Source organism: Mytilus californianus, unplaced genomic scaffold, assembly GCF_021869535.1.
Source record: "Mytilus californianus isolate M0D057914Y unplaced genomic scaffold, xbMytCali1.0.p SCAF_12, whole genome shotgun sequence".
NCBI lineage: Eukaryota > Metazoa > Mollusca > Bivalvia > Mytilida > Mytilidae > Mytilus > Mytilus californianus.
The window spans coordinates 15,454,584-15,477,251 of NW_026262604.1; the positions used below are offsets into that span (position 1 = coordinate 15,454,584).

Here is a 22,668-nt window from a genome sequence, read left to right on the forward strand (position 1 = left end):
GGATTTATAAAAGGTTTTCCAAACTTGTTTCCGAATCCCATATTGTTACATGTAACATTGTACTACGTCATTGTTAAAATTTTTCATTAATAAATACTGTTTAAACTAACAAGCACCACTGAGATAACAGTATCGTGATGACTTGAGGATAACCACTTTTAATCATCATATATTGATTATTCGTACATGGATTCCAGAAACTAATCAAATTTATAATTGTTTTATATTTTCAATAATCAGTATTCAGTTTCATTGTGTATTTTACAGTTATATTGCTCAGACACATATGCAGCCAACGAATGCAAGAAAAGTCTTTCCGTGTTTCGACGAACCTGCGATTAAAGCAAGATTTAGGGTGACTCTTGTCAGAAAAAAAAACTTCATTTCCTTGTCAAACATGAACCAAATCAGATGCCGATCCTTGTAAGCTATTATTCTTTATTTAAAAAAACAAACTATTTATGGTAATCGTTACAGTAGACAAACATCAGAATGTAACCTTCAAATATAGATAATGTCGATTCATATATACAACGGGATACATATACGATAGATAAATCAACTGCAGTTTTTGGCGGGCTTCGTGTTGATCAGTATTTATTTTATGTGACATGTAGATTGGTGTTTTTTTTCTTCGTCAATTTTACTTTTTGACGTAATTTGAACGTTCTCACTTCGACTTTTGAGTTTTAGATGGACCTTAGTTTCTTCCACCTTTTGTTTTCTACTTTTGACTCTCACTTAGGTACCTTCTGTCTTTTTTGTTATTATAAAAGAATCATTTTCTCTTTACGAATTGAAATTTTATATTATAAATCTTTTGTATTTATAAGTTTTTCCCAAAAACTAAGCGGTTATCAAATTGTTAAACAAAAACATCAAAATGTTGCCCATCCCCCTAAGTGTACTGGAAAGAAAGTCTACTATTCATCGGCGAGTATTTTTTGTGTAACTGCTAGTCGTAGTGCAGAAATCAGAAATTCGTAGAGGCAATCATTGAATTCATTCGCTTACACTAGTAAAACAAATTTGATCTGAATCATTTTGTTCTTTAATGACGGAACAATGAATTATGCAGTCATATTCAGTCTATCACTTTATTTTCAAACTTATCAACTACGGTAAAATTAACAAATCGCGTTAGAATTATGGACCAAAATAATAGTTTTAACGTCAAGTGGTCTTTTGCGTTAAAAATTTGTAATATTAAATTTTATGTTCTAAGTAGAATAATTCTGATATATTTTTATAGAACAAGTTATTTTTTAATCAATTACACTTTGTTTTTTTTCAAGAGGCAACGACTGGGTTGCTGATCATTATGCAGTTACACCGAAGATATCAACTTACTTATTAGCTTTCGTTGTTTGTGATTTCGTATCCAAAGAAGTCAGAACGTCAACTGATGTATTAGTAAGTATTCCTGTAACACGTCAACACATCATTAATCAAACTCATTGCCAGTTCATTCTTCCGTTCGTAAGCGTGAATGATAATAAATAGCTGCGTGAATATAGTTAGTTGATATGTTTGGAACTAACTTATAAACTCATCATAGATACCTCGATTAAAATTATGTACCATAGATGCGCGTTATGTTTACAAAAGACTCATCAGTGACGCTCGAATCAAAAATATTAAAAATGCAAATAAAGTACAAAGTTAAAGAGTATTGGGAACTTGAAATTCCGAAACGTTTTTGCCAATTAAAGCTAAGGAAATCTATTCTAGGGTAGAAAATCCGTAGTAATGTGACAAATTTCAAAGGTTTGTCAATAGTTAATTTAATATCAATGATCAATCATGTCAACACTGAAGTACTGACTACTGGGCTGGTGATATCCTCGTAGTATTAAGATAGTTTTCGATTTCCCTGACTTTTATTGGATTGAAATGAGAAAAGTAGGACAATATGCTTTACAGATTGGGTTCACGGTCATCGTTTAGTGGAAATAATCAACACAAGCCTTTTTTATTTTGATTAAAACAGCTGGAAAATAGGATAATGCTGCAAATTGCAATCAAATGACTTAACTAGTGTTTTAAAAAAATTTATATGAAACTAAACAAAGATACACCGGTAAATTATGAACCATTTTAACAAGTATTTAAAGGGACAAAAGCTGTCTAATTCATGTTCACCGATTTTACTCAAATTCACACGTTTGAATTATAACATGCTAAAACGTATATATTCAAGTTACAAAAATCCAAACGAAACAATAAACAATGATGCACGAACATGTTATAATCTATTAGCATTTCGTGTCTATTTTAGACTAAATATACAAATAAGAAGATGTGGTATGATTGCCTATGATACAACTCTCCACAAGAGACCAAATGACACAGAAATTAACAACTGTAGGTCACCGTACGGCATTTAAAAATGAAATGAGAAAAACCCATTCCGCAATGTCAGTTATAAAAGGTCCCGAAATGACAAACGTTAAACAATTCAAACGAGAAAACCAATGGCTTGATTCATGTACAAAATAATGAACGAAAAACAAATATGATACACAGCAACAAACGACAACAACTGAATAACTGGCTCCTGACTTGGGACAGCCACATTCAGAATGTGGCGGGGTTTAACTAGTTTGTTGGCGTCAAACTCTCCCCTAACCTGAGAAAGTGGTGTAACGGCACAATGCAACAGAAGAACAAACTATGCAAAACAATAAACGTCAAACTAATATGAGAAACAGAAAAACTGAAACCACTCAATTATAGGCTCCTGACTTGAGACAATCATATATAGAATGTGGCGGGGTTAAACTAACTTGACGGCGCCAGCCCTCACTAACCTGGGACATCTAGCAAAAACACAGATCGGACGTGGAAGGGTACTTATAAATCCCCACAACAAAAAAACACTAAGTACTGATATGAGAGTACTTGCAGTTACGGACAGCTAGTTCAAAGCCAAAAACAACTACATGTAATAAAAAAATCATTCACCTAATCCTTAAATATCAATCAGTACACACAAAACAACATCCAATGGATTAAGTGTAAAAACGTAATTTACATCCGTAAAAATTAGGATGTGCTATCCCGTTTGAAATAAGTTTTCTACAGATACAACCAAACTTCGAAACACAATCTGTATATCTATACATGTATATAGAAGAATTTAGTGAATGTTTTAAGGTAACGAAATCCCTGACTTAACGCCATTAAATTATCCATCCAGATGACCTCCGAAGACAAGCAACTGTCAAATTACCCAATATAAACACAAGTAAAAATGTTTATAAACAGTCAAGCACGTGCAATCGTTTAGTAACGATTTTTCTAGGTCTTTTTGATTTCATGTTATCATGTTATAGATTAAAAACACACACACTCATATATATAAGTACGTCTAAAAAGGTGATAAGTCTGCAACATATCCATCCATTGGATCATCGGTGAAGGTGATATCGGCTGAAAACACATATTATATACATAATTACTCTAAATATCAGCACAACAATGTTAAATCTGCAAATTTGCTGAAGCAAATTTTTGTTCTTCCCTCGCCGGGATTCAAACTCATGCTATTGGGATATCATGACAACACCGCCTGCACTGTTCCAGCGCTCTAGACCACTCGGCCACCTAGACTGAACTAAAAATTCAGATTTCGGTGGACTAGTGTTACCTTCCTCATCAGTAGAATCTAGTGTTGTAACACAGTACATGATATATTAGGCATAAAGATTGAAGTGATTGCAGATTCATTACATAAACTGCTTGATAAATGAATTAGGTATTGACAATTCACTTGGAAACTCAACATATACCCTCACGACACTTACAAAAGAAGAAATCCTGGATAATCATAGGTCTGTTCTATGTTCCTTTGGAATTTCAACCAAAGATGAAGAACTGGATCTTCCATCACTGTATTGGATACCTAAACTACATAAGTGTCCTTACAAACAACGGTATATTGCTGGGTCTTCCAAGTGCTCCACGAAACCTCTTTCTAAATTATTAACATCTATTTTATCAGCAATCAAAGCCGGGCTCCAAAGTTATTGTGAAACTGCCTATTCTAGAGGTGGTGTGAATCAGAAGTGGATACTAAAAAATTCCAAAAATCTTTTAGAGTACATACAATCTAAGATTCTCTCATCTTGCAATAGTATTAAAACATTTGACTTTTCTACACTTTACACAAGTATTCCCCATTCCAAACTAAAAGACAAATTGAAAGAGTTGGTTTTACTTTGTTTCATTAAAAAGAATGGCGAACGTAGATACAAGTATCTTGTCTTGGGGAGGGATAAATCCTACTTTGTAAAGAATCACTGACATTATCAAGATGCTTGATTTCTTGATTGACAACATATTTGTTACGTTTGAAGGACGTGTTTTTCAACAGACTGTCGGAATTCCAATGGGAACCAATTGTGCCCCTCTTCTTGCCGACTTGTTTTTTTATTATTATGAGGCTGACTTCATACAGGAACTTCTTAGGAAGAAAGATAAGCAGTTAGCAATATCCTTTAACTCTACGTTCCGCTATATAGATGATGTTCTTTCACTAAATAATACAAAATTTGGTGACTATGTTGAACGAATCTATCCCATCGAACTAGAGATAAAGGATACTACAGATACAGTAACGTCTGCCTCATATCTTGCCTTACATCTAGAAATTGACAATGAGGGTCGGTTGAAAACAAAACTTTACGACAAAAGAGATGATTTCAGCTTCCCAATTGTGAACTTTCCATTTCTATGTAGCAACATTCCAGCAGCGCCTGCATACGGAGTATATATCTCCCAATTGATACGATATTCCCGGGCTTGTGTTTCCTATCATGATTTCCTTGATAGAGGATTGCTGCTCACAAGGAAGCTATTAAGCCAAGAGTTCCAAATGGTGAAGTTGAGATCATCCCTTCGTAAATTTTACGGACGCCATCACGAGTTGGTTGACCGTTATGGAATAACCGTTTCACAGATGATATCGGATATGTTCCTTATGTCGTAACTACAATACCCTTCCCTTTTCACGAATACGACTTACCGAATTAGACTATTTACCGGATTTGTAATATTTTAAGCAACACGACGGGTGCCACATGTGGAGCAGGATCTGCTTACCCTTCCGGAGCACTTGAGATCAACCCCAGTTTTTGGTGGGGTTCGTGTTGCTTAGTCTTTAGTTTTCTATGTTGTGTCATCTGTACTATTATTTATCTGTTTGTCTTTTTTTTTTGGCCATGGCGTTGTCAGTTTGTTTTCGATCTATGAGTTTGACTGTCCCTATTGGAATATCGTGACAACACCGCCTGCACTGTGTCCAGCGCTCTAGACCACTAAGCTACCTAAACATATAGTTTTCGGTGGCCTAGGGTTACCTTTCCTCGTCAGTAGAATCTAGAGTTGTAACACAGTCTATATATCATCGTTATCTGTAAAGGTAAAATATATTAGTTATTCCTGGTGTCTCCTTGTTTCACTTTTCAATGTTGCCATTTTTTTCTTTTTAACGAACAAACGACTTGCTGAAAAAATGCGTAACCCATCTCAATTAAAGGTCAAATTAAATGTTGCATGGATACGGATTTAAATATGGTAACATTATTGACTTGCAAGTCAATAATACATTAGGAATATGTTTTAGTTTATTTTGACGAAATTGAACCAAACTGACTACGATTACAAATATTATTACTATGATCTGCTTTTGATATAAGCGGTAAAAGTTGCAACTTTTTTAAAGAAGCAAAGGAGAATCAAAACTAGTAAGATTGACAGACAAAATCATAACAAATAACGAAAAACGACGAAAACACAAACAACTTTCCATAACACATTAAATATAAAATACTATAGACTGAGCAATATGGGGCTTTTCAGGTGCATCGGAAGGGTAAGTAGATCGTGTTCTTTACAAAACACCGGTCGGCAATATAACATTACACAAAACACTAAAACGGAGCAAAGTAACAATTGAAAGGGTTTTGAATCATCAGCTAGATTTCGATAGTTGGTTACCTCTTCACACTATTGTGATTTGAGAGTTACATTCAGTCTGAAAGAGATCTAAAATTCTTAACACTTAAATGATTATTAGAAGGACATTTGAACTACGTTCTTTTGGGTTTCAAGTGTGTTTTTTTCGTACTTAATATACGAAAACTAATTTTTAATTTCTGAATTGCTGCTCAAGTTTAAGGGGATACCTAACACTTTGACTTAGCTAGATTTGGCTGGTTAATGTTTCAAAAAATTTTGACAAAAGTGTTACTTTGACCTGTTGACAAAAATGTAAAATTTCCAACAAATTTGAACCACAGAAATCACAGGAACAATTTCATTCGATATATAGCAGTTTTTCAAACACTAATTTTAATCATTGAGAATCTTGTTTTTCTCTACTAATAGTATGTGATTAAAATGTTCATCTGATTGTTATAGAGTTAATTCCCTTAAGTGTGCTGTCCCCTTTAAACATTTAAGATAATTTTAAATATATCAAAGACGATTTGTGGAAATTATTATTATAAACATCTATGAATCAGACTTTTGTAGCAAAAATATTTTTGGATAAGGCTTTGGCTTATATCTCAACATTAGTGACAAACTTTCATTATGAGGCTTTATTGGTAGTTTGCTTACATAATAACAATAACAGTACACTGTTATAACGATAAAAGTACCTATTGTACAGCATGAGATATGCATTTCGACAATCAATGTCTTTTCTGTGATTTTCGAGCCAACATATTTGAAAAACTTCAAACAATTAAGAGCTGAAAAAACAAAAAGGATTAAAATGGTAAGGGAAAATTCGTACAAGGAATTAGAGCTATGCATGAGAGAGATATATTTCTTAATCTATAACGATTTCAAAATTATATAATAGCGTATTTCTATGAAATTATATCCGTATTTCCGTGCCAGTGCCGAAGTGCTGGCTTCTAGACTGGTAATAACCTCAGGAACAAACAGTACACCAGCAAAGGTAACAACCAAGTATATTTTTTTGCTGTTGATAGCTTTTCATATGTACTGTAGTATACTGCTGTTAACATCATAAATCTTTTTTTACGGTTGATATAAATCTCACACACAATTATACACATAGCAACCAAATCAAATATTCAATCTATATTAGTACAGAGTTTGGGCTCGTTCAGATGCAATCAGTCAAACAACATACGCTTTAGACGTTGGTGCCAGAATCCTGACATTCTATGAAGAATACTTTGGTTATCAATTTATGCTTCCTAAACAAGGTGAGGTATATGTATACGAATCAAATTCCGCTTCCTAAACAAGGTAAGAGGTATATGCATACGCACAATTTTCAGCTTCCTAGGCAAGGAAAGAGGTATACGTATGCGAATCTACTTCCGCTTTCTTAACAAGGTAAGAGGTCACTATTTGTATGCGAATCCATTTCCGCTTCTTAACAAGGTAAGAGGTCACTATTCGTATGCGAATCCATTTCCGCTTCTTAACAAGGTAAGAGGTATACTTATGCGAATCAATTTCCGCTTCCTAAACAAGGTAAGAGGAAAATGTATACGAATCGATTTCCGCTTTTTAAACAAAGGTAAACTGTATATATATGCGAATTCATTTCTACCTCCTAATCAAGAAAGATGTATATGCATACGAACATGTTTAGTAATCTTCACAGTGTTATTCAATTAGAAACACTTATACACATAAAATTCAACACTAATACACATTCAGCTCCTTAAACATTAGTTCTTGTTCTACAAACATTGAAATACTTCAATTTTATTTCTATCAATCTGGGTTTAGATCGGGATATTTTTCATATATATCAACGTAATATACTTACCATTGTTGTTATGCGAAAGTTCTTATATATTAGTCCAATCTTTGATTAGAACTTGTTTTATGTCTTGGAGACCTGATTTCTGGTAGACCTTGACCCAAGAAAATGGCGTCTAGGACTAGGAAAAAATGTGGGAAATACATATCATGTTTGCAGGGTGCCTAACAATCAAAATGAAATGAACACAAATTAGTGTGTAGGAAATTTTACAAAACAATACACCATAATATCTAGCTTATCAAAGTTGAAAGACACGGTTTGTAAAACCGACATACTTGTCAAATTATGAACAGAAATGAATGTTGATAATATTAGTGTCACTTTCATGTAACTTTACTTAATTTAGTTTGATATTTATTTTTTAATGCTGGAAACGTATATCAAATGAAATAAGACATCATGTTACTCAAACAGATTTATCTTTTATGATGGAATTTATCATTCGTTTAGCTTCAACCAAGGTCTCTACTTGTTTTTTTTTCAATTTCGATGTTAACGTTTTTCCTTCGCATTAAATTCAGTCGATTAAGACTTGATTAGACCAAAATTACCGTTTCAGACTGAAATCTAACTACTAGTGTCTATTTCATTTGCTTAATGTTATCCTGTTTTGACCGTCCGTCTGTCGTATCAAGTTTCCGTCGCATTTTTTGCATAAACTATACCTAAGACCTTCCTGAAATTTGGTCTCAGGCTTTTTAAGAGCATACTATTCTGAACAATGCTTTCAGATTTATCGCTCATCAGCTTCTTGCTGACAGAATATATTCTTATACATGTACATGTATAAGAATATATTCCTCCGGGTGCGGGAATTTATCGCTGCATTGAAGACCTGTTGGTGACCTTCTGCTGTTGTCTGTACTATGGTCGGGTTGTTGTCTCTTTGACACATTCCTCATTTCCATTCTCAATTTTATGTACATAATGGGTATGTATAATATTTTCTTCTTTTTTGTCTTGGGAACTAGAAATAAGATCTTTCTCAAATATGTTATCAGACTTCATGTGCACATGATATACGGTGTGATGCGGTATTCGATTTATCGCTGATCAGCTTTTTGTTAATTCAATACTTATGTATTTTAAACAGCAAATTGCCATGTACGAAATTTTCAGTGCATGCTTGTAGGGACCTACACACAGAGCTTGCTAAAATGCCTTTCAATCCTGTTTGATACATTTTAATATTCATCGCTCACAAACTATTTTTTTACCTTACAGTTATATTTTCTTACACATTATGACCATCTATAATATGTTCGTCACATTTTTCTCGGAATCTTCAAATAAGTGCACCCAGCAATTTGGTATCAAATCCATTTTCGCGAATGTTCTTTTTATTCTGTTGTGTTTTTTTTTTTTTTTTTTTTTTGGGTGTGTTTTGTGGACGTTATTGTCTTGTGTATGTTTTAGTGATAATTCAACTTCTCAAACGACACTGTTTTGATAGCTTTAACCGTTTCTGAAGTGGTTTATATCTTTTGCATAAATGTTTGCAGTTTCTTATATTTCTTTTCAAGACACAATAGCTGTTCCAGATTATCTTGGTTCAATGGAAAATTGGGGACTGATTATCCAGAGAGAAGAGGCCATGGCGTATGTTCCTCTAGAAACAGCAGAGGATTTTAAAGAGTTTGTTACTATGGTTATATCGCATGAGTTGTCACACGTGGTAAGTAGAAAATAAGCTTATGATATTCTTTCTTTCTTAAAACATGGTAACTTCTCTTTTATTTCAGTCGTTGTCTGATTTGGATCACACCATGGTGCTTAACTTTTTTAATTTATTACTATGTAACCGGTATGTATTGCTTATCGGTTATTTTTAATTTCGAAATATTTCTATTATCAGCTATAATATACATGATATATAATACAAGAACAATGAATTATGATAAAATTTAGGACACCTCACTTGGGACAAATGCGGGGTTAAGTTAGCGTTTTTGAATAATTGTTTGTTGTCTAAGAAAGGCGAAAGATACGGAAGGGATATGCAAACTCATAAGTCGAAAACAAACAGACATCGCCATGGCAAAAAAGAAAAAAAAACGAAAAAAAGACAAAGAAACTTAAGAATGAAACATAAACTCCACCTAAAACGGTAGGTGATCTCATGTGCTCCTGAAGGGTAAGCAGATCCTGCTCCACGTGTGGCACCCGTCGTTGAAGACTACATTTAAATTATGTTTTATATTTTAAGATATATAAATTTGTGAAAAAAATAACTCGTTTAAATGTTTAAGGCTTTGAATTTCAGGATCTTATAACACTATTTTAACATGTTCATGTTTCTAAACGGACGCATCAGATCTCGCTTCTTTTGGCGTGCATGAAATTCCTTCCATGTTTGTTTGTTCCCTTGATTTCTCTCTTCTTAATCGATCTTCGTAATTCGAACATCGGTTAACTACTGGCGTATAACAAGTGTCTGTCGTTTTGCACCGATTCTATATAAAAAAAATCTACTATAATGTGTTCCATATTATCCATTAGGCACACTTGTAAACGCCTAATATGAAGGGGAAAAAAGAGACACTAGATATTTCTAAAAAATCTATCTTATCTGACACTTAAAAAAAAAGTATTTGTCTCATTAGAGTTACACTGATCAAATGACACAAATATTAATATCTGATATAAAAACATTAATATTTCCGGTATAATCTTATGAATATTTATTTTGTTATCATGCATCTATAAATGTAATTAGTTAAATCATGTGACCACTCATTGATTGAACGATCTAAGTATTATTTCATTTATTGAAATTTTTAAATTTTGTTTTTAAGTGGTTTGGGAACTTAGTGACACCCATATGGTGGGACGAGTTATGGTTAAATGAAGGATTCGCCAACTATATCGCAAATGTTGGAATAAATTTCATAGAAACAAGCTGGATGGCGGTAAATAATTCATTTTAACGTAACATTGCAACATTATCATAACTTACTGCCATGCTTATCAAGTATAAAATAAGGAGATGTGGTATGATTTCCAATGAGATAACTTCCCATCCAAATTCAAATAAAGTGGATGTTAGCAATTATAGGAAACCGTACAGTCTTCAACAATGAGAAAAACCCCAACCATAGAGTCGGCTATAAAAGGCTCCGACATGAAAATATAAAACAATTCAATTACGAAAACTAACGGTCTAATTTATAACAAAATGTTTTACGAAAAACAAGTATCATTTTTAATTTTAGTTTCATGTGTATAATTTGGAGTTTAGTATGACGTCCATTATCACTGAACTAGTATACATATTTGTTTAGGGGCCAGTTGAAGGACGCCTCCGGGTGCGGGAGTTTCTCGCTGCATTGAAGACTTATTGGTGACCTTCGGCTGTTGTCTGCTCTGTGGTCGGGTTGTTGTCTCTTTGACACATTTCCCATTTCCATTCTCAATTTTATGACAGACATAAACATTGGTGTAACAGCAAAATAAAAGAACTAACTATAAAAAAAATCAGTTAAAAAAAAAGTAACTCATCAGATCGATACAAATCAGAAAAACAACAAACAGTGATGTCATTTTACATCAAACTGCTCATACTGTTGAAGGATATTTGTTTTCCGAAATATTTAAAAAAAAAAAAAATCTTATATGTTTATCATTGTTTAAGTGTTGTTCTACACTTTATAAAACGTATATAAAGATTCTACCAATGCCTCAAGTGTGATACGATATTTATCCACTCGAGACAGTTAAATTTTCAAATTTAAAACGCGAGGCTCGCCGAGCGTTTTAAATATTTAAAATTTAAATGCCGATAGTGGATAAATATCGTATTACACGAAATTTGGTGGTGGAATCTGTTTCTCTAATGATTTTCAAACAATACGCAGGCAAATTTATTCCTTCTTTTCGAATGATCTGCAAAAAGATGTGTTCTTTCTATGTGACGTCAACAGGCATGGTCGCCTTTTTCAATCCGTCACAATAGGAAATTCAGAGGAAAGCAAGAAATTTCGACGTCATAATCGGATTTTAACCAATGAAGAACTGAGATCAAACGAACCACACGTTGATTAATTATTTTTTATACAATTGGTGCAGAAAGGGATAAGTTGACGAAGAATTAGAGAAATATATATAAATATGCATATGCATACACTTTGGCCGGGTTGTTGTTTTTTTTTACATATTCCCCATTTCTATTCTCAATTTTATATATACTAGTAGGTAATATATACGTGACGCCGAAAATAAAGTAAATTGTTGCAGGATTGTACGATTTGTTAATAAATCTAGATTTTGATTTCGAAAATGACAACAAAAAGCTCATTGTATGGAATAATTGGTACTTTTATTTAAACATACTACATGATTTATTCGACTACCAGCTACTACGTTTGAATATATTATTCAGCAAGCAAACAGAAGCCCGACACACATTAAGAGGACACCATTTAGACAATAGACAGGTGTCTATGTCATGTTCCGAGTCTTTTCTTTTTATCAAAGTAAACGCAACTTGGGATAGCTTTTATAGGGAAATTGAATTATTCCCACAAAAAGTCGCAACATGTGAATAAATACCCGAGTAAACGTCAACGAAAAATAAAACAACAAATGGCCTTAATGGTTGTTAACTTCTACGTCATTTGGGGATATGGTAGAGAGTTATTTGCATAGGCAATAATTCAACATCTTGTTTAAGATTTATTCCACCTTGGTGTTGTCATCAATCAATTAATGCACATGTGTCTATCTCATATGTTAAGATGCAAATCAGTCCAAATGAAGACAAGTTCCAGAAAACTGTCACTATACAGTGTAATGACATAAAACTATGGACAACTAATGACGATGGTCATAGTCCCATTTTTTTGTAATTGTTTGCTTTATTCATTACTTCTTACACCCGGTTTTAAGTCAGGTTCTTGGTGCTAATTCTTTGGTTTTCTATGTTGTTTTTTGGTTTATTAGATTAGATTATTGGTTAATAGACCCAAACGAGGCTCACTGGTGAAAATCCCCTACATCATTCTTGCCAAGTGTGGTTAAATTTTGCAAAGTCACTGTTATGATTGATATAAAGGTTATATCTAAAAGAGTTTTAATGGTTACTATGTAGCATTAATGTCGCTTTTTTATTATCTTGTCATGTAAAACAAGACGAAGCAATAAGATAAAAGCATATCTGTTGCTATATAAATGAACGTCTCACAAATATAATCAATACCAGCATCAAATATGCTAAATCATATCATTCAATATTTAAACTTATCCTTTGCAGCTATTCCTGTAAAAAAAAAATTAGATGCGACCTACTCGATGATTGAAAAAACACATTTTACAGACAACAAAATATTTTTTCAATAAGATTTTAATCTACGTTTGTTTGAACTATGCTTTTAGCTGTTTGTAAAAGTTATATTCAAAATTTCGTTAAATCGCAGTTTGAAATATTCAAAAAATATTACAGAACCATATTTCTCTTTTTTTTTCTTTTTTTTTTTGTAGCTCGATAAATTTGTGGTCAACAGTGTCCAGAGGGCTTTAGAAGTGGATGGTCTAATTTCCTCACATCCTGTATATATTCCACTTTCTAATCCAGATGAAATATCTCAAATATTTGACACCATCTCCTACGAAAAGGTACGTATCAATGCATATAGATGTAAGCATTTTCACCATGTCGGAATATGAAGGTGTTACACTAATGCTTTGTTATATATCAGAGCAATCATATAGGTGGAGTACTTTATAAGCATTTTTTTTGCTAAACATTCATCAACCGTGATACGATTCAAAAGTATAATCCAATTTTAATCGTCAAAACAAGGAAAATGACAAAAACATCATCGATGTCAGCTTGATATAATTTGAGAAGGTTTAGCTAGCTATAAAACCAGGTTTAGCCACAGGCTGTAACAAGTCAGGAATATGGCAGTTCTTTTTCACGTGTTCCGTTGATTGTTAACGTTTGATTTTGTTAGTTTTTATGGACTTCCCCTTTTGGAATTTTCCTTGGAGTTCGATTTTTTTGTTATACTTTGTCATGTTTTGTCAATGACACAGTGAAATTACACTATAACGATCAAACGGTAAAAATTTCATTTTTTTATTGAGAGTGTTTTACGCCACTTCCTGCATTCTGTATTATTTCATGGCGGATGTATGAAAGTGCTGGTCCTAATTAATTAATATCGAAGTCGAACTGACCTACCAAGCGGTGTTTGAACTAGCAACCCGTCACCTTAATTGATTGGGATTCTCGACAGCCAACTTATCTGTTGTTTATCTTAAGTTATAACTAGATAGTAAACTAGTAACTTTGAGATTTCGTTTATTATGCTAAACATTGCTGCAGTAGTTAATGAGTTTGAATAAAACACTTAAAGTGTTTAGTTACGAAGAATAATCTTCTATGACAAAATAAGGGATAGAATATGACAATTTATTTAAGAAAACGCGACTTTACATGAATAAAAATTCAAAATAGAAGAAGACGTTTACATGACAAATGAAATCTATTTATACAATTAAAGACATTGCATCGCAATAAATTCAAGAATTCAAAATGTCGGCGTTCTGAAGTTCCAGACAGGTACTAAATGGAATAGATTACGCTAGTCGTTATCCAATCAGTTTAATTGATGCGAAATAGTTGCATTATTATTTTTATTCGTTATGCCAAGCATTATAAGTTTTATTTGTTATGAAATAATTTTGAGTCTGAGTGGGATGTAATAATCTGAAAAGTACCTGTTATGTCTTTTTCAGACTGTATGTTCATTTTCAGATTTTATGTATACATATACAATATAAAAATAGTTAAAATAAAAGTATGAAATAAAAAAAATATATATAATATCAAAATTCCTTGTGTCAGACGAATCGTATTAACTAAATGTATGAATTTTCAGGGTGGATCTATTTTAAGAATGTTGCAATTCTTTTTGGGAGACGAAATATTCCAAAAAGGTCTGCAGGTAAGCCATATTAATATTTTATGTAAACATTACTAGTAAATAGTGTAAGTTTGGAACGGTCATTTTGATCTTAACAGGATCTGAAATATCTTTACAATAAACTATTCGGTCATGTTCAGCTTTTCAGTCAGCTTTCAGACTTATCCACTTCGGTGTATTCAGTACTGTTCAGTCATCTTTCAGACTTATTCACTGCGGTTAATTCAGTACTGTTCAGACAGTTCCCTTGCAATCAATTCAGTACTGCTCAGTAGCATTTTAGACAGTTCAGAATTTGATGGTTACAGGTAAATAGCAGCTATTGAAAATTCTGAACATAGACTGAACAGTTCTTAATTGACTTCAAGCAAAATGTCTGCATCGTACTGAATTTACACCAGTGAATAAGTCTATAAGACAAGTCTGAAATTTGACTGAAAACTGAAAATGATTGATTGTTTAGTGTTTTAAGAGCTGTTCATATCAAAATTGCATTATTAGTGCATATAGTAAAACCGATTTCAGTGCTTCGGTCGTTATTGTGAAAGGAGGGCACTGGTTTCACCAGAATTATGCCGATTGCGCGATATATGTTGGATAATTTCAATCCCGTACGCTGATACAAAGTATCTGGAAAGTCTCATTCATTAATAATTTGATCGCATTAGAACCCTAACAGTGTTTAAAGTAGCTTTGCTTCAATGAATTTAAAACCTCAGTTTCATTATAATAGTAAGATTTATGACAAGAGAAATGCAATTAGAAAGTTTCATGAAAATAAATTAAGAAGCAAAACACTTGCAGGAACATCTACCCAATAGTAGTAAGACATCGAGTTCAGTACGCCGGACATTTTTATACTCTTTCTCAAGTTCTAACAATCTTTTTACTTTTTTATGTACAAAAAATCTCAGGAAAAAAATCACAATTCATTTATATCGATACATTGTATAGGGTTATTTTTGTAAATCATTTTCGCAATATTAATTTTGTTTGTTGTTTTATTGCCGTTTACCCCCAAAGATATTTAAACGATAGATTTAAAGAATGAGTTAACCGCAAAAAAAATAAAACATCACTTATTTTCATATGGATTAGAATCGTCACAATGTGCAGTTGATTTATTTATATTGTTAATATTTCTGTGAATTGAAAGAAAATAAATGATGGAATTTAAAATTTAAATATGAAAAGATTGCTTTTATCATGTTTATTATATACTTTCAAGAAATAAGACGGAAACTTTGCTTCAAAACTCAATAAATGAATTTCAAGTACATTCCTTAATGAAACTAGATTGTTCGAGTTATCATCCCTAATTTGACAAAATTAGAAACAAATGAACCAATGAAAACATTTTTTTTTTTTGGTTGTAAAAAAGAAATAATATAATTAAAAAGAAAAGGAAATAGTAGATAAAAAGTCTAACAAATATGTTTGATGTCGGTATCAGATTTGCTAATGTCAGTAATTTACAATCAAATAATAATAAAGATACCCCGTATCCCTAATTTCATAATTAAATGTTGTATGTGGAACACATGTTTTTACTTTTCAGCGATATATTAGAGACAAAGCATACGGTGTACTAGTTCATGACGATTTGTGGGATGCTTTAAGAAAAGTAAGTACTACATTTGATTATAACTCTACCTACAAAAACATATATTTGCCGTTCACGTTGTGATATATCGTTTGAAAACTTCCCACTCACTTTAAAACATTTATTTATTATTGATTATCCTGAATATCAAGAGTCGTTTATTTTATTTTCTTTTAATAGCCTTCAATAATGGAAAGTTATGTAAAAACTCTTACATACTTGCATCCAAGTAAATGAAGTATAAAAAGGAGCATTTTGTAAATACTATGAAACGAAAATAGGAATGTGATATCATTTTACATATAATAGACAACTTCATTCGCGTTTAAAAAGGGGTAGGGGTATCCATACATCGCCGATAACAATTCATAATGAGACATATGAAAAGACGGGTAAACGAGAAGGGTTCTAATGAAACAAATAAAGGCACCTCTTAGTCCTAGGTTCACGGTTGATCTGGAAAAGTAATGACATATTGCTCAACTTTTGTCACTAGTCAGTAAAGTCATTGTAATGTCAACAAAGTGTCAACTTTAAAACCAGTTTAATTCTTTTTGTAATGCCCATTATATCATTTGAAGCACAAATGGTACCTATTGGATTGACCAATTCAATCTTTCGAATTTATAAACTCAAAAGTGATAACATTCTGTTCTAAACTCTTTTTATTTGATACATCATTTAACGAAGATGAAGATCTTAAAACCATTATTATGAACTACTGTTTTGTTTTCAATTCAGCAAAGTATAAAGGATGGTAAGCCACTTGATGTTAAAAGAATAATGGACACATGGACGTTGCAAATGAACTATCCAACAGTTTTCATGGAAAGAAAAGGACAAGGCATACGACTGAGTCAATCAAGGTATCTTCTGGATAAAACTGCTACTGATCCTGGAACATATACCTCACCGTACGGGTAAGTTTCATATATATTAAAAACAAAAAGGGTGTGGTATGAGACAACTACCAATCAGAGACCAAATGACGTCGATGTTAGAAAATATAGGTCACCGTACGGTCTACAATAATGCGAAAAAATCCATAGACAGCTTAAAAAGCTTCAACATGTACATCCATGGCCTTTTCATGTGAAAGAGATTAACACACTTTTTTTTTAAAATACGATACACAACAATAGACGTCAAAGAAAAGCGGAAGGTACTAAAAATACACTCAAACGCATAAGTCGAAGACAAACTGACGACCCCCCGCGTCAAAAGCGGAAACTAAACTAAACAACAGTCATCATAACACAACTTACAAAATAAAGAGAGAACTACTGAATTATATGCTGATGACTATGGACAGGCACATTCATAATGTGGTGGGGTTAAAAATGCATACAAGCTCTCAAAATTAGTCCAAAGTTAAGAAAGAGACGCGGATGATACCGAAAGGATAATCAAACTGATTAGTCAAAGGCAAACTGACAATGCCGTGGCAGAAAAAGCTAACATTTACTAAACATTAACAACAATTGTATATAAAACACATAGAAACTAAAGACTGATCAACACGAACATCAAACAAAAAATTGGGTTGATCTCAGGTGCTCCGGAAGGGTAGGCAGAACATGTAAGACCCATCGTGTTGCTCATGTTAGTACAATCCCGGTTTTATTCGAGGAAATCTTATTTACATTTGTATGTCTATGAACGTTATCATTTGTAATCAGTACGCGACAACAGTATCTTTCGACGGACGTATTGCTATATGGAAAACAATCATTTGGCCGAGGAGCGTACTTGTGAGTTTTGAGGCTGGGTAAATACGTGTTCAGATACGGTCTTTTTATCAAAAACTAATGCATGTATTGACGTCTGCACGAGCCGCAACTTCTATGAAGGATGAAAGTGAACTACGAAATCTTTTTTGGTTCTACCTAGTATTGCATTGTTTTCCAATGGTAATAATAAGGATCATACCGTTAATCTTGGCGTCCAATATTTGAGCACATTTTCACATCGTTTATATTTGGTGTTTTTAATCAGATTGTATATTGAATCATATTTCGCTTAACTTGTGTTCTTACAGTTCAGTCCAGGTGTTATTGATATTAATAAAGCTCTCATTTTATTCATTTCTATTTTATGCTTAACACAATGATTATAAGCTTATATCGATATAATTCTTTTATAGGTATAAATGGGAAATACCTTTCACATACACAACCCAAAAAAGTAAAGATTTTAACCAGAACGAGGCTGATATAATCTGGATGGGAAAAGATGAGGCAGACGGTAAGTTTACAGTCAGAAATTGCTTAACTTTGTTTTAGATGTATGTGGATATAAAGTAAAAATCGAAAATCAAAACCATATATCAATAGTCCAAATTATTCTCGTCATACATACCATAGATATAATCTGGATTCATCAAATCGCAAAAGATCAAAGCACACACAATAACAAATCTAAAATTGGCTGCTGGATCCATGTGCACAATGTACATGATGTACACGTTTAACTAAAACAATATAAAAAGTCTATCACAAATTACATTTAAAAATATGTAAAGACGAAAAGTTGTTTCTTAACATAGTTATGTGACCCTGTTGTGGTCTCTTGATTTGATTCTATTACCAGATTTCGTTTCTGTTATTGACATTTTTCAACAATAATTTCTTTTATTCATACTCGATATCAAAAATCAATTTAACTCGTAAAGAGAGATGAAAGCTACGAAAAGGACGTTCAAACTCATATATCGAAAATATGATAACAACGCCATGGGAAAAAAACCAAAAGTATACAAAACACAACATAGAAAACTAAAAACCGAGCAACACGAACACCGTATACTTGGTGTTTGATACTTTTTAATCATGGTCTATCGTATTCGATCCCTAAATGTCTTTGGTAACTGTAATATCAATGTGCTTCCTCAATATATATGTTTGATAACTAACATAAAAGTTGTTTCTGCCGTACATTTGGGGGTTTTTAAAAATCGTGTTAATCGATAGATCAACTACTTTTACTTTCAGTTTTGCTATCAAAAGTAAAATGTGAGAACGGCTGGTTTATCGGAAATATAAAACAGTATGGATTCTATAGAGTAAATTACCCAGAAGATAATTGGGTAAAACTTATAGATCAACTAAAGACGGATCATACGGTACATTATCTTTTTCTCTAATTTAACCTCTATCTTTGTTTTTTTTTAATTTAACCCCTATCTTCATTTTTATCTAACCACTTGTCAATAATATTGTAGATCACAATACATATTCACACTACGTTCCCTTCTCTCGAAAGAAAACAGAGACTATACCAAGGGGCTACTAACACATTTATGTCCAATATAAAACAGACAATATCATGCCTAACAAGAAAACAACGAAAACCTATCTTGGTGAAAAGTTAAATCACAAAACCACTGTACTCCGACGAAAATTCAAAACGGAAAGTCCCTAATCAAATGGCAAAATCAAAAGCTCAAACACATCAAACGAATGTACAACTGTCATATTCCTGACTTGGTACAGGCATTTTCTCAATATGTAGAAAATGGTGGATTGAAACTGGTAAAATTCAGGATAAGTTTAAAGTTTAAAGACATTATTATAGATTAAAGTCAACCAGTTGGGTCTTAAACAATATGAAGCAATATTCACATCATAATATAAAATATCTATCAAAATGAAGAAAAAAAAAGACATATTCACAATATGCCCGTCCAACGAGTTTTGTGTGATAAATTTGAAAACAAGTCGATAAAGCAACCAATGTATGGAATTCTCGTTTATATATTGCACAACACATGAATACGTTGTTGTTCTTTGATGTATCATAGACTCATTTCACTCCGTATTTCATGTTATAAGGCATCATTGCCTGTGAATTATAAGAAATGCGTTTGATTGAACATGTTAAGCGTTTTACGCACGACCTATATGCACAAACCTGTTATTGAGGTCATGAACATAAAATAGAACACACAAAATGAAGAGATTTTGATTGCCAAATGATATATAAGTAGAGTTGGATAGGGTCTGAAAAATTAGCTCAAGCAATGGCCTCTAATGAATCCCTCAACGCATAAAGTCTTTCTTGAAATGAGTGTGGGACATTCTAAACATAAGGGGGTTCATATTGACACTTTCTGAAAGAATATGCTGGGTATTCACCATTCACAACCTAAGAGATCAACCAGAGATAGGGAGTGGTTTGACTTTTATGTCGAAGTAACATTATCCATAAAATTTCATTTTTTTTTCATGTTTGTTCTCGTCCTTAAAGTTCATGAAATAATTGCCACTGGAGATTTGCAAAGAACAGCTAAACAATCAATCAACAGATTTCGATTTAGTTTTTTTCAGTAATGAATCAGACCATTTTCAGGCTTCTTTTGGTCATATAGATCTACAAGTCTTTGTGGTAGTTTTACATCTTTTGCTTTCACTGTTTTGGGTATGATTGTTCCCGATGAAAATAAATCCTGACAAACCCTTCGGATGTAATAAATTTAAACAAGTTATTTGTATTGTTATTGTTGAATTGATATCAGTACAAAGGAACTTTATACATTAGCAAACTTATTAAGCTGAATAGATATAAAAAGATTCAATAGAAAAGACAAAGTAAACGAAGAAAAAGGAAATATATGATAAAAGTTTGAAGGCAATAAATTGACAACTGTTTTGGAATAGGAAACCCTAAATGTTTGATTGAAACAATACTAAATAAATGATTCACAATGACAATAAAGGATACAGACCTAACTGGTTACTACGATATCAAAATATTGAAGCCTCCTGAATCGGCCTTTACGACTACTTTATGAAGTATTGGGTTGTAAAAAGGTAACTCTTTTTCATGTATTGAATTTATTATTGTCCTGTATTTGTTGGGAGTATTATTCAATAGTTGTACTTGAATGAAATGCAGTTAATGGGTTAGGAGAAGTGGCAGATACAAAAGGTGGATGAACGAAAAAAACCAGCACAACACTAGTGTATTCACTATAAAGACCACCGTCAGTAGATAAGGGCATAATAAAGTTATATATATGTTCTTCTTTAGGACTGGCAAATAAGCAACTGCTTTTGTTTTCTTTTTTTTTAACAACTTCAGATATTTTAAGGCACTAATATTTGTAAATAATGCACCGTTGTGCTACAACAATGGCACATAGTTTCCTGAACCAGGGGATTTCATTAGCAAACTGCTTATACATCCATATATATTATATATATTAGTTTCAATTTACAGAGTAATTCTGAAAACATGTATACGTTTTTGGTGGCATATTAAAGATACAACGAAAATGAAAACTGGTCTTTGACCGTCTTTTGGTTTAGCTTTTAGATTCTGATTTTAAAACCGAAAGTAGAAGTATGGTTTCCAATTTTTGCATCGAAAGGTCAGTATTATTGAATTTCTTACGATTGTCTGTTAAATAATAACTGCTTTTTTATATTTTTATCCGAGTGAATACCATAGTTATAGCGGTTTATAATACCAAAACATATACTTCATCATGTTTGCCAATTTTATTTGGAAACGGCAGGCATCACATGTCTTCTATGAAAAAAAATTTTTGTATATGTTTTATGTTACAGAAAATTCATCCTGTAAATAGAGCTCAGATAATTGATGATGCATGGAGCCTGTCAAAGTAAGTAAAAATAAAACACTTATTCGTATCGTGTACATGTAGTTTAGTATTCATATAACAACTAATCAAAGATATAAAGCTTTTAATTACGTATGACAGAGGCGCGATTCAGCTATAATATATTTATCAGTGTCGCAAGAATGAAAACAGTTAGAAGGGAAATCAGTGAATACAATTGAAAACAAATGTTCATATGTTTTCATGGGTTTTACTCATTGTTGAAAGCCTAACGGTGAACTGTAGTTGTTAAATTCTTTGTCATTTGGTCTCTGGCGGAGTGTTGTGTCATTTTCGATCCTACCACAGCTTCTTAATTTTATATAATCAGGCGTATGCAATAAGAATAAAAATAAGTAGATGATGTATGATTGCCAATGAGACAACTATCCACCAAAATTCCAATAAAGTGGAGGCGGATACAATCAGAGTCTGGGGATTGAGAGCCATTAAAAGTTTCGAATAATTTTTCAGTTTCATGAAAAGAGTTAATTTCAACAAATAACTGTATCAATGATGTTTCCTGATGTTTTCTTACTACTAGGCTAGCGATACTCTCCGGGAGAAAACTTCAACGAGCAGTGTACTACTGGGCTGGTGATACTCTCCGGGAGGAAACCCCAACCAGAAGTGTACTACTGGGCTGGTGATACTCTCGGGAGGAAACCTCAACCAGCAGTGGCATCCTTATATAATACCAAGA

At 32.7% G+C, this 22,668-nt stretch overlaps 2 protein-coding genes across 4 annotated transcripts in view; both read left to right on the forward strand.

Moving 5' to 3' along the window:
- Positions 1-21,231, forward strand: part of LOC127722303 (glutamyl aminopeptidase-like) — a 40,261-nt gene extending 19,030 nt beyond the window's left edge. Inside the window, exons 3-10 of the mRNA XM_052229193.1 lie at positions 7,124-7,244; positions 9,340-9,491; positions 10,612-10,725; positions 13,292-13,426; positions 14,698-14,763; positions 17,087-17,265; positions 18,489-18,589; positions 21,218-21,231. Of these exons, the coding sequence (XP_052085153.1) occupies positions 7,124-7,244; positions 9,340-9,491; positions 10,612-10,725; positions 13,292-13,426; positions 14,698-14,763; positions 17,087-17,265; positions 18,489-18,589; positions 21,218-21,231 (882 nt within the window). The remainder of the gene's footprint in view (positions 1-7,123; positions 7,245-9,339; positions 9,492-10,611; positions 10,726-13,291; positions 13,427-14,697; positions 14,764-17,086; positions 17,266-18,488; positions 18,590-21,217) is intronic.
- Positions 21,232-21,672: 441 nt separating this feature from the next.
- The window catches only part of LOC127721444 (aminopeptidase N-like), an 80,192-nt gene continuing 79,196 nt past the window's right edge, over positions 21,673-22,668 (forward strand). For all 3 annotated transcript variants that reach the window (XR_007991256.1, XM_052228176.1, XM_052228177.1), the window contains exons 1-2: positions 21,673-21,713; positions 21,913-21,968. Coding sequence is in view for 1 of the 3 variants with exons in the window: in XM_052228177.1 (XP_052084137.1) it covers positions 21,954-21,968 (15 nt within the window). In the remaining 2 variants the exon portion in view is untranslated. The remainder of the gene's footprint in view (positions 21,714-21,912; positions 21,969-22,668) is intronic.